Source organism: Crocuta crocuta, unplaced genomic scaffold (assembly GCF_008692635.1).
Source record: "Crocuta crocuta isolate KB4526 unplaced genomic scaffold, BGI_CrCroc_1.0 scaffold306, whole genome shotgun sequence".
NCBI lineage: Eukaryota > Metazoa > Chordata > Mammalia > Carnivora > Hyaenidae > Crocuta > Crocuta crocuta.
In genome coordinates this window covers 145340-158012 of record NW_027529630.1, presented here as the reverse complement: position 1 = coordinate 158012, position 12673 = coordinate 145340, and the positions used below count along the sequence as shown (strand labels likewise).

The 12673-nt window shown below is 38.8% G+C and overlaps 1 protein-coding gene across 1 annotated transcript; it reads right to left on the bottom strand.

Moving 5' to 3' along the window:
- Positions 1-9978: 9978 nt before the first annotated feature.
- LOC144229993 (olfactory receptor 52M1-like) lies at positions 9979-10932 on the bottom strand. Its single transcript, XM_077762151.1, has one exon. The coding sequence runs from the start codon at positions 10930-10932 to the stop codon at positions 9979-9981; it is 954 nt and encodes a 317-aa protein (XP_077618277.1).
- Between the last annotated feature and the right edge of the window lie 1741 nt (positions 10933-12673).

Here is a 12673-nt window from a genome sequence, read left to right as displayed (position 1 = left end):
TGCATCCTTGATTCACCCAGATATCAATCTTAGCTAGAGCAGCCCAGCCCTTTGATAGTTTGGAATGGCCAAATGACAGAGTTAGAATGCAGACTAACATAACAGAAAAGACAAACTTTAGCCTACATTTTAACAAGCAATATTTTAAATAACTACAATTTGAATAGAATTCATGTAGTGTTTTGTTCAGGATCCTTCTGCATCATAGTTGTGGCTGTTATTTCCTTTTATTGTACATTTTAATCTCTGATGTTGTACACTTCATCTGATATAATTTTCATGATTGTATATATTTTATCTCAGATATTGTAATTTTCATCTTTGAAAGTTTTATTTACATATTTTATTATCTTCTGATGCCTCTAACATGCTCCATCTTTCCTCTAGATTCTTAAACCATTATAATTGTATTCTGTATGCTTATTTTCTTTATATGCTAATTTTATCATCTGTAGTTTTTTGTGATTTGCTTTAATTTTTCTAATGTGTATTTCCTGATAATTAAATATACAAGAATCTCAAGCAGGTTCCAGGCTCTGAGCTGTCAGCACAGAGCCCGATGCAGGGCTCGAACTCATTGACTGTGAGATCATGACTTGAGCTGAAGTCAGCCGCTCAACTGACTTCCTTGCCCACTGGTCATTGGGAAGCTTAGTGAGTTAGAGACAGATATACCAACCTTACTAGAAGCAGACTAAAGACGGTCTTAGCTTCTACCCTCGTGTGGTACTGCCTCCACAAAGACATGACTAAAGTCCAAGTGTCAGAGGAGCTCTCCCCTGTGTAGGATTCTAGTCTGGGAGAGGTCTAGTCACTTTTGGTAATTGAGTTCCTATAATGCTGAGACCTCCCTCTGAGAATGTGTCTGGTTAAGTCCTGGTTTTGTATCCTTCCTTAGTTCTGAAGCTTTTGTTTTCTGACACTGGGGCTGTAAAAACACTTTTTCAAGATAAATGCTAGGGTTTTACAGAGAAAGAAGGATGATGTAAAGTTTGATAGTTAAAAAGAGCTTGTCCATATTTTTTTTTCAAATATTTTTATTTATTTCTAGGAGAGAGAGAGAGAGAGAGAGCGAGCAGGGGAGGGTCAGAGAGATAGGGAGACACAGACTCTGAAATAGGCTCCAGGCTCTGAGCTGGCAGTCAGCACAGAGCCCGACGTGGGGCTCGAACCCACGAACCGCGAGATCATGACCTAAGCGAAAGTCGGACGCTTAACCGACTAAGCCACCCAGGAGCCCCCATATTTTAAACATAATGATGGGCATCAAAATATTTTTATAACACTGAATACATTTGAAAGTTTGATAGCAGTTTGATTTTAAAATCCCAATATTTAATGTAATGCAAGAATTCTATACTTTAATTTAATTAGGTAGAGATTCTGGATGAAAACTTGTTTTTCAAAAATTATATGCCTCTTTATGCGGTTAAGAAGTTCACTTACGCTCCAAATCAGAGAATCTCTTCTCTAAAGCGCATATACAGACCCCTAGTGTTTGACTTAAAATTTTCAGAATGGGCAGGATTTAGATGGACCTATTTTCATTATAGAAATGGAATCAGCTTCCAGTTCAGGACTGTAGAGTGATTTTATTGGTCTCAATCTCTAATGATTTTAAGCACTAACTGAGGAACTAATATTATGTCCACTTCAGTGTCAACTAATAGATAAGCATGAAAATATATGACCCATAGTAATGATTCCTAAGTCCATTGTTAGCATTTGGCTTGGACTATTGGTATAACAGCTGTCTATGACCCTAAGGTTTTTCTGAAGACTTAAGACAGTAACATCTTAATTGTGTCAAGTTTTGTAATACCTGTATGACATGTAATTAGATCTTATCCATCTGAGCTTAAAGAAATTCATGCTTTCTCAAGTTCATTCATCTATCTAGCCAAACATTTATTGATGCCTTAAATATGTTATGAGTGGCATTTTTATACTCATGAAGTATACAATCAGAACAATAAGGCAGTGTGATAGGAGACAAACTTTGAGTGACTCATACCAGAAAACCTTAAATGCTACAGCTAGAACCACTGTCTCTTTCAGCACACCATTCTTAACAGCCTATTCTGCCTGAATTCTGTCCTATCATCTGCTTAGTTGTAGTGTGTGTGTGTGTGTGTGTGTGTGTGTGTGTGTGTGTGTGTCTGTCTGTCTGTCTGTCTGCTTCAAATTTTTGCCCAAGAATTAGTTTGGAGCCTATTTGATGACTGACACCATGCTTCTTCCAGTTTCCTGACTTTGGCTGGCTTTCTTACTTCTAAGCTTCTGTCATTACCAGCAATATCAACCCAGAGGAAAGGGAGTATGTAGATACATGAATGGAAGGAAGATGTCTGGATGCTGTATCATCAGAAATGGAGTTTATATCCTCATTCAATGGAGACAAAAGTTACAGGAAGCCAAGTCTGCTGAAAGATCCTTAATGGAATATTGCTCCCATATCTGGTACTCAAAGGCAATTCCATTCTGGTGTTCCCTTGGTAAAGTCACGGTTTTTCAATTTAGAACCTAAAAATGGAGCTTAGGGGTCATCTTCTAAAATCTTATTTTATAGATGCCAACAAATTTCATAAATTAGTAGGTAAATACCCCATTAGAGGTCATATAGTCATTGGTATTCCACTATATGTGTTTAAAAATAGTCACAAGATGGTATAGCTTGATTTACAGATGAACATAATCTTCACACACAAAAAGTTGTTAATTCAGAAACCTAGATGTTTGGGGAGGCTTGGGAAGATTTATACTGGGGAAATCTGCCGGTCAAGAAGGTATTTCTCTAATGTAAGACTATATTGTTAACCCAGAAAAGGCTTTGAAAGATAATGAGGCACTCAACAGAGGGTGTTCCTGAAGAAAATATGTAACCGTATGAAAATATGCAACTGTACTGATAGTGTCTTAGTTTGGGCCTTAAGCCTTAAACTAATGTTCATTAATTTGTCATTTAACTCTCCTCAGACAGGAACATGAATAGTATCTTTCCTGTTGATCCACAATTCAAAATAGAGTTATTCAAAGCTGAACTGTCTATGAACAGATGACAGTAAGTGAGCCTGATCTACTTTCAGGGACTTGTGTCAAGCTACAGTAGCCAGAAGGACCTCTGGTTAAACAAAAATCACTCAGATGTGGTTCTTATGTGGTTATTGGTTCACTTCAACAGAAGATGGCCCAGCAGAGGTAGTTGTAGTATAGTGGTAACATGGTAATAGAAACATCTCAAAGTGGTGGAACCAAGTTTCAAACCCAAGTCAATGAGCCTTCATGAAATTAAGTAATTTCTCCAAAGCCAGTGGCCTCATTTTCAAAATAATATGTATCTATATCTGAGGGTTTGAGGCTTTATAATTGGTTAACTTCTATAAAGTAACATATATACTAGGTTCATATCTGGCAAAAAAAAAAGATGCTCAATAAATGATAGTTGTGATGACACTAAATCCTATATTTTAAAATGTTTATTTGTTTTATGAATATAGTTTATTGTCAAACACACACCAAAGGAATAGAGAACCCAGAATTGGACCCACAAATGTATGATCTACTAGTCTTTGACAAAGCAGGAAAGAGCATTCAATGGTAAAAAGACAGCCCCTTTAGCAAATGATGCTGGGAAAACTGGACAGCAACATTCAGAAGAATGAAACTAGACTGCTTTCTTACACCGTACACAAAAATAAACTCAAAGTGGATGAAAGACCTACACATGAGACAGAAAATCATCAAAACTCTAGAGGAGAACAACCTCTTCGACCTCAGCTGCAGCAACTTCTTACTCAACAGGTCTTCAAAGGCAAGGGAATTAAAAGCAAAAACGAACTGTTGGGACCTCATTAAGATAAAAAGCTTCTGCGCTGCAAAGGAAACAATCGACAAAACAAAATGTTTATTTTATGAGAGAGCATGAGCAGGAGAGGGGCAGTGAGAGAGGGAGACAGAGGATCTGAAGTGGGGTCTGCACTGACAGTAGTGAGCCCAAAGTGGGGCTTGAATCCACAAAACAGATCATGTCCTGAGCTGAAGTTGGACACTCAACCAACTGAGTCATCCAGGTGTTCCCCTGTATATTTTTAAGCAGTATGCTACCACTTCCCTTTAGTTGTAGCCTTGTAATCTCTCAGGTATAGAAAATGACATTGATCCTCTCCCCAGAGCCTTGTGTTGTAGTGACTCATGTCCCAAATCTGCTTAACTTTTAGCTTATAACTTTTTATTCTAGTCCCAGGGTAAAACATTTCTCTATTAGGGAGCTATCATAACCCTATGAATAAATTCTTATTGCCAACAGGAGTGGTAAAAAATTTTTTTAAAGAGGTAAGAGTGAGGTCCTGTCTATTCTACAAAGGTACCTGGAGTAGTACTGACTGGATTTTCCTTCCTGCCTTAGACTGGATGAGGGTGGATATAGAAAGAGATAGGATATATCAATTATGGTTTGATTAGGGAGGCAGAACTACTATGAATGATATGGATTAATAGATTGATTATAGGTATTAGACCTTAAGCAATTAATGGATCTGGTGAACTATATGGAAGACCCTGTGTCTGAAGTGACCCTACAGTTCAGCAGGACCAACACTCAAAGAAAACTTGGATGTGGACTGGAAGAGTAAAGAGTAAGGATAAGCATCTCTAGAACCCACAGAGGAAGCCTACAATCCACATATCACTCCTTGTCTCCAACCTTTACAATGCAGGTGAGTGGCAGAAAGAGATGCCTTTTATCATGGAGCTGAGCACACACCTGCTCCGGGATTTGGAGAAATGGAAGGAGATAAAGCAGGAGATGAAGGAATTGTGGGTTCAGTGGCTACTTCTTGTGAACAAGGTGAGCTCACAGATCAGGGATCTAGAAGGAGCTATAGCAGCACTGGGTGCTCTACCCCAATCTTTAGAAAATAATGGTTACTGGGTCACCACTGCCTTCCAATCTCACAGAAATGGGCCCTACAGGCACCCTTAACCAGAAACCTCACAGGGAAAGGAATTCTGGGAAACAGTTTCAGCTTGGCCAGGAAGACACAGTACAATGCCCTAACATTAGATACATCTGAGAAATTTTGTTTTTTTTGTTTTTTTTTTTTTAATAGTTTATTGTCAAATTAGTTTCCACATAACACTCAGTGCTCATCCCCACAAGTGTCCTCCTCCATGCCCATCCCCCCTCCCCCCACATCCATCAGTCCTCAGTTTTTGTCAGCATTCAAGAGTCTCTCATGGTTTGCCTCTCTCCCTTTCCCCCACCATTTCCGCCCCTCCTCTCCCCCTTGCTCCTCCGTCAAGTTCCTCCTAATCCTCCTATACGTGCAAACATGAAATTTTGTACTAATCAAGTTGAGAATAACATTAGCTCCTAAGTGGAAAGTCTACCTGCCTACTTATTTATATCCTATATTTGTTTATCTAATCTGTCTGTAAAACACAGAAGGACGCTTGTATCACTGGAATAATTAGGTCTCACTCTCACTTTCATATCCGTCCAACTCTAACAAGTCAGAATTGAACCAGAAATTCCTTGAAAAGGAGTCCTTGCCAAGATTCTTATCCAATTGTGAGCAACATAATAAATTTTATACATAGATAATGTTTGTTCTATTTGACTTAAGTGAGTTGGTTTCCTTCATTCCTGAAGAAAAATGTAAACAACCATATTAGTCTCCAAGAAGATTTGTGCTGGTCAGACAAGATTTCCAGAAGTGTAGATCCCTCAGATCTCAGATTTTTATTTCTAAATATTTTGCAGAGTCACTTCTCAAGCTCAATTCTAGAATCCTCAATTCTAGAATCCAGTCATAGAAGATCAGAACAGCCAGGGCTTTCTACTGTGCCCTTGTAGCAGGACAGATGATTCTAGGCTTTCAAGTTCAAAAGCCTTGATCCAGAAAGTCAGAAGATTTATAAGGGCATCTGTTCTGGAAAAAAAATGTGGGTGTCTGATCTGGCAGAACAGGTTTATCTTTCTAGCTTTAGATTAGGTTAGGCATAAAGACCCTATGTTCCCAGCAGGAGAAAGGACATTAGTTGGAACCATATCTCCTACTCCTCCTTTACCGAGCTCCCAAGTCTCAAGTGGTGTCAAAGTGGATCCTAAGCATCCCTGAGGCACAAGTGAGACAAAGAGGTTGGCTGAAAGAAAGTAAGGGTGATCACTCTGACCAGTTTGCACACATCCCTGGTACTGGGGCAAAGAAATGAGAATTAGAAGGATACAGAGTCAACAATCCCTGCCAGGGGCCTGTGGGAATGTGATTATAGTCTCTGTGGATCAACAGTGCCAGAGAATCCAGTAGAGATGGTCATTTCCCATGGTCACACTGTGAAGAAGAATCATAAGTATAGAATAGGATGTATTTGGGGTCAGAGGTCAGGTGAGGAATAAGGAAAGAGAAAGTCCTCTTTTATGTAACTGCCATGGTAGCAATCTTGTAAAAACACACCCATCCCCTACTGCAATTTTAAATTTAACACAAGGAAAGAGGTGACAAAAACTGGGAGAATTTTAAAACCTGTATCAGACTAAACTATAAATTGGAATGGACTAAGATATTATTAAAGTTGATTGGATTTTGTTGGAAGTGCTATCTGCTATAGCTCAATTTGGTTTTATTTTTACTGTAAGCCCCATGTTGGATGATGCAGGAAAAAAAACCAATGGAACATTTTTGTACAACCGAACATGTGAATATAGGCTTTTAACTTGTTATACAAGAGATGTTTAGAGATATTTAGCCTTTTACCATCCCAAGACTAAATAAATGGATGTCACTAGTTGAAAATCCTCAGATGTATGTGAATGGGTACTGGGCAGCCAAGGAACCTAGAGGAAAGCTGGCTCTGTTGCTATGATTTTATACAGAGAAGCAAAGAACAGAAAGAATTTTCTAGAGCTGAGGCTGGTACATTCATGAGGAACAATTGCAGACATTCCATGGCTTTTCCAGAGACTTGTTTAAGTCATTCTACCTCTGGGCCTTTCAGTGTACAATAAGATTCTGTTACTATTTAAAGGCAAGTTTTTTCTTTATTTGCCAGAAATGAGGTAGGCATTTTAGATTCATTATGTCATTACATCTTTATAAATAAAACCAAGAAGCTACTCTCATTACTTTCATTTTTAATAAAAGGAACTTGAAGCTTAGATTGTGAATATATCCAAAGTCTGATAGTTATTGGGTCAGATCCATTTCTGCCTAAGGTTTTTTTTTTTAATGTTTCTTTATTCTTAGAGAGAGAGAGAGAGAGAGTGAGAGAGAGCACCTGAGTGGGGGAGGGAGACACAGAATTTGAAGCAGGTTCCAGGTTCTGAGCTGTCAGCACTGAGTGCACTGTGGGGTTCGAATTTACCATCTGTGACATTATGATCTAAGCTGAAGTCTGATGCTTAACTGACTGAGCCACAGGGGTCCCTTCAGAGCCCAAGTTCTTAACCATCTTTGTCACATGACCATTTACAAATAACTTTAAGGATGCCTCCCTCAACTTTTCCCTAATCATTACTTTTTTTTTTTTTTCGGAGAGTGCAAGTGAGCAAGGGGCAGAGAGAGAGAGAGAGGTGGCGGAGGGAGGGAGAGAAACAGGGTTCATGCTCAAAAACCCGTGAGATCATGACTTGAGCTGAAGTCAGATGTTAACAAATGAGCCACCCACGTACCCCACCCCATCTTCACTTTTTCCATGAAGACTTTTGCCGGCTCGAGAGGTACTTATAGTCTTTTATTCCCACCTTGAGCGTGGGTGATAGAAAAAAGAACAAAGATACATTTCTGTGAAGGAGAAACAAGATATTGACTTTAAATAAGATGTTCAATTATTAGACTTATTTGTCATACCCCCATACTATGGAAGGATACATTCTCTTCCATCCTACTCTGAGCTCACCCCTTCATGAAAGTTTATGAAGGAGTCCAGACATGACTACATTTGACAATGGGATTAAGTGCTTTACTGTAACTCAACTCACATTCCGGGTTAGATGGGTCTGGACTTTGTCATGGGTGGTTACCACTAAATGGAGTGGGAGCATGCATCCACATCCTATTTTCTCCTTTTTACTCATAATCAGTGCCTGAGGGGGATGAAGCTAGAGACCTTTGGTATTTGGTTTTGAACTACAGTAGACATAGAAGTTCATCTAGAAACATCATATTGTGGGGTTTTTTAGATTATTTGGCTATGAAGTTTATAGTACTAACCCTACTGTATGCAGTTCAACCCCAAATAAAAGCCCTGGATCTCCATACACATTGTTTTATGTAACATAAATCATGGACTTCACACAATATGCCAAAGAACTATCCCATGACAAAGGTCTTTTGGTCATTCCCTTCAGTATTGGTGCCATTGATGGATTTGAATATATAATTTTTCTTAATTTTCTCCAAAGCTCAGGGGACAGTCAGGAGATAAACTTTTAGCTCTGAGCCTTCTATACTATCTTTTCATCTAAAAATATCAGTGGGTATATTTGGCACCAAAATTATGTTCATAGAACATAACTTTTCTAAGATACATGAACTTGGGTTTGGCACTGGACTCCAGAGTCCTTGATAAGGAGATGGGGGAATGAGCAAGCCTCACCCCCAAACAATGGAGGAAAATCAGTATGCTCCAACTAAAGAGCGTTAGGCATAGGATTCTGAGGAAATAAAATATCGCAAACTCTTCTGAAGTTTAGCTTAAACCCCTAGCTAGTTCCAAATTTGTGTTTTCCCTAAAAATTTGTTTGGATGATAGGAAGTTTGAATATTGTTGTGGCTTAGTCATTGGCTTCCTTTTATTTATAAGTTCAAAATATTAAATATTAAATAAATAAAATATTAGATGTTTATTGAATAAATATTTAAAGTATTTATTTTTAACTTAAGATAAAACACCTTAGATTTTGTAATGGTTTGTAAACTGAGGGTAGATGAACATTTTATATTTAAAGTCTCAAGTATTTTAGAACTAAAATAAATATACCATAATTCTGAATCACTAAAATTGGGAATTGCTTTATTTTTCATGCATTACCACAAAATTCTCGCAAGTTTCTAGTCTGAAGTAATCATCTCATTATAGAACTTCTTTGATTAACAAAAAGGATCCAATCATAACAAAATCAAGAATTTTCCAGAAGGATGTGAAGTTATTTCACAGTTTGTATCTACCACTAGGTCTTCACTTAATCTCACTTTTACTCCAATCTCTACCCAACTTCTTTCCTGCCAATAATCCCACTGTTACTTTCTTCTCTCTTTGTCATTATTTCAGTGTGGCTACTGTCCCTCATGACCATTTCAGGGCCTCCACAACAAACTTTCCTAATGTTCTTTGGGAGACGGGAAGAGGAGACCAATTAATTATCAAGAGGAGATGTGGGATATTGCATTTCCATTTATTTAAATTGGAGAATGACCTGGCTTGAGGACTAACTCCTATGGGCAGTGAGGTCCAGTCCAAGTCCTATTAAGATTTGTCACATTCATATTGCCTCTATCCTCAACAAAAGATCTTTTCTGTGGCAAGCCAAAAGGATTGGAAAAGATTGTTAATGCAGTTGAATTTTCCAAGGTCTTTACTAACAATTTGCAAATTGCCTTCAAGAAGGTATTAGAGTATAATTTTATCTTCCACAAATTGTGCAAAGCATACCCCAAAGAGAAACTAGAAATCCTTTACAAAAAAATGTCGAATATAGAAATTATCCTACTTCTGTGGTTAGCATGCTTGTGTCTTATAGTTTTATGAAGTTAAATATGAAAAGGGATACTATATAAGAACTCATGCCCTGGTTTTCTCAGATATTCTTCTCTCCACTTTGAGAAAATCCATAATCAAATGGAATATATTCCAGCATTCTTCTTAGACTCTTATTTCCACAACTCAGGTAAGATCTAGTTGCATGGGTATTATTGCATTGGCTTCCCCAGTCAGAGCCTTTATGTGTAACTGTCTGTATGCCCCACAGATGCAGAACAGTTACTTGGATTGAGAACCTACCTTAACAATGTGGAGAAGTCTCTCTCGAATCTGTTTGGTACGGACAGCATAGACAACTGGGTTGAGGATGGGTGGGATGAGGAGATAGAAGTTGGCCAAAAGGATATGGATATGGGGAGGCACATGATGGCCAAAGCGGTGAGTGAGAGAAGAAACAGCAATGGGGATATAGAAGATAAGAATGGCACAAATATGAGAACTACATGTCCCTAGAGTTTTAAGCCTAGCCTCAGGGGTGGCCAATCCCATTACAGCCTTGAAAATCATCACATAGGAGGCAGTGATGGCTAATGAATCCAAGATCAATACCAGGAAGCCAATTCCCATTCCATAGAAGTTGTTGACTGTTGTGTCACCACATGCCACGGTGACTACGGCCATGTGCTCACAATAGGAGTGGGCAATGATTTGTGTCCGGTAAAGGGGCAGCCTCAGGCGAATCATCAGGGGCAGGGGTCCAATGTAGAGTACTCCACGGAGGAGGGCAGCCAGGCCCAAACGACCCACCACTGCATGAGTAAGCACCAAAGTGTGGCGTAATGGGTCACAAATAGCCACATAGCGATCAAAAGCCATGGCAAGGAAGACGCCTGACTCAACGGTGGCAAAGCAGTGGATGAAGAACATCTGGGTCAAGCAGGCATCCCGGTCAATGTTGCGGGCACCAAACCAGAAGATAGCTAACAGTTTGGGCATGGTAGAAGTTGACAGGACCAAGTCAATGACAGCCAACATGCACAGGAAGAAGTACATGGGCTGGTGCAGGCTGCGTTCCATCTTTATCACTACCAGGATCATCACATTGCCCACCACAGCCACCAGGTACATAGAGCTGAAGGGGATAGAAAGCCAGATGTGCAGGGACTCCAGCCCTGGAATGCCAGTAAGCCAGAAATAACTAGGCACCAAGCAGGCATTATTAGATATGAACATGTTTCAGTGAGTGGAGTATCCAGGAGATAGGAGCTCTTAGTTTTAGACTTTTATTCTTATGAGAAATATGGTCTCTGGAAACTGTAGACTATTAGATTCTGATTTTCATCTTGTGCAACTGGTGGAACCTATAATAGAGAATTCTGAAGGTCTATTTGAAGATTGGCATGTTACATATTTAAAAATTATGCATGAAAACACCCAATGGTAAATGTGGAAACGGGAATGCTTATGACTTCTGTTGCTAAAATACCCTAATCCACCCTAGAAGTCTTCCCAACTGGTTCATTCCCTTTGATCCAGTATTCTTGCTTTGGGAAGTACTTCCTAACAGAAACAGGAACTACAGAAAAGTTCTATGTGCAATGTTTAAATGTATATCCATGTAATGTGTCTAGCTCTGTGTCTGCATGTTTCTCTGTATAAATAGTAACATTAATAATATCAATAACATTGATTAGCTATTCGCAACTATTGATTTTATAATGAAAATTTGGAAGCAGTGTGTATTGAAAGTAAAGCATTTAAGTTATAGAACATCCACTCAATGAATTAGAATTAGGTTTATAATATTTTTAGACCTATGTATTTACAATATCCTTTTCTCTAAGGGTTTAACACTGGGTTAGTCAGCTTGTCAAATCTAATGGACTTATTCAAAGATATTTGGCACAGGATCTTATTTCTCAAAGAAAAATCTTTCATTTAAAGTTGCTCATATTTCATGGTTAAAAGATGAAGAGACAAATTCTTTAGGAAAGTTTAATAGTGTGTTATTAGAGTAAACCTATCTAAGAATCTGGGTATCTAGGAGACAGATAAAAGAAAAGGTGCATCTTTTTACAGGCATATCTCACTGGATGTTTTGCACATTACCTGATGATAGCAAATAAGAAGAATGGACAAAGAAAACAGTTGACAAGATCCTTCTTACTGACCACATCCTCTTGTTCTCTATTAAAGAGAGATAAGCACTATTTCACTGGCCATTACATGTAAAAGTCTCGTCCACTTCTTGCTCTTCTGCCCCTCAGGCATCTCCAAGAAACCAGCAATGGGTCCTATTGCTTCACATCCTCAGGGTTCAGAACCTGAGAGCATAGAGTTTAATTTGGGACTGGTCCTGTCTCAGGGTTGCCGTCCTGCTGTTTTCCATCAGATTCTCAGCAATAGGCAGCAAGTCTCAGTCTCCCCACCCTCATCACGGTAACTTTCTTCACGCAGCCATGTTTTGTTAAGAGGTTTCACCACCATTTTGGTTTTTACACAGGCATATTTCCCCAATTATCCAAGGCTCATCTCAGATCATCTCTCCTACAAAGCCTTATTTGGGAACTCTAGTCTACACGAGAGTGGTGGGTAGTCCCTAAATTCCTAATTGTCTCAAGCCCAGACATATTTAAAATATTCTTGTCTAAAATATAAGTAGCAATCACATTTCCATGGCAAGTAAGCACAAAAAATGCCTCTATATAACCTCAGGGATCCCTAACTGTAACTCCAACACAAGTTTTTACAAGTTTGCCTACTTCTTGGTCAGCCATTGACTGGGTGCTGAAAAGAAAAAGCAGAGTTTTGTGAACTTTAAAGTGTTACACAGTGTTCTTGTTAAATTAACTCACTAACTTCAGCAGTTCTTTGAATCGAGTACTTTAATATGCCAGCAAGTGATAATGTGTGAAGTCACTTTTTCAGAGTTCAAACGTGAGCTTTTATGTTTTCTGGAGAAGACAAGAAAGGG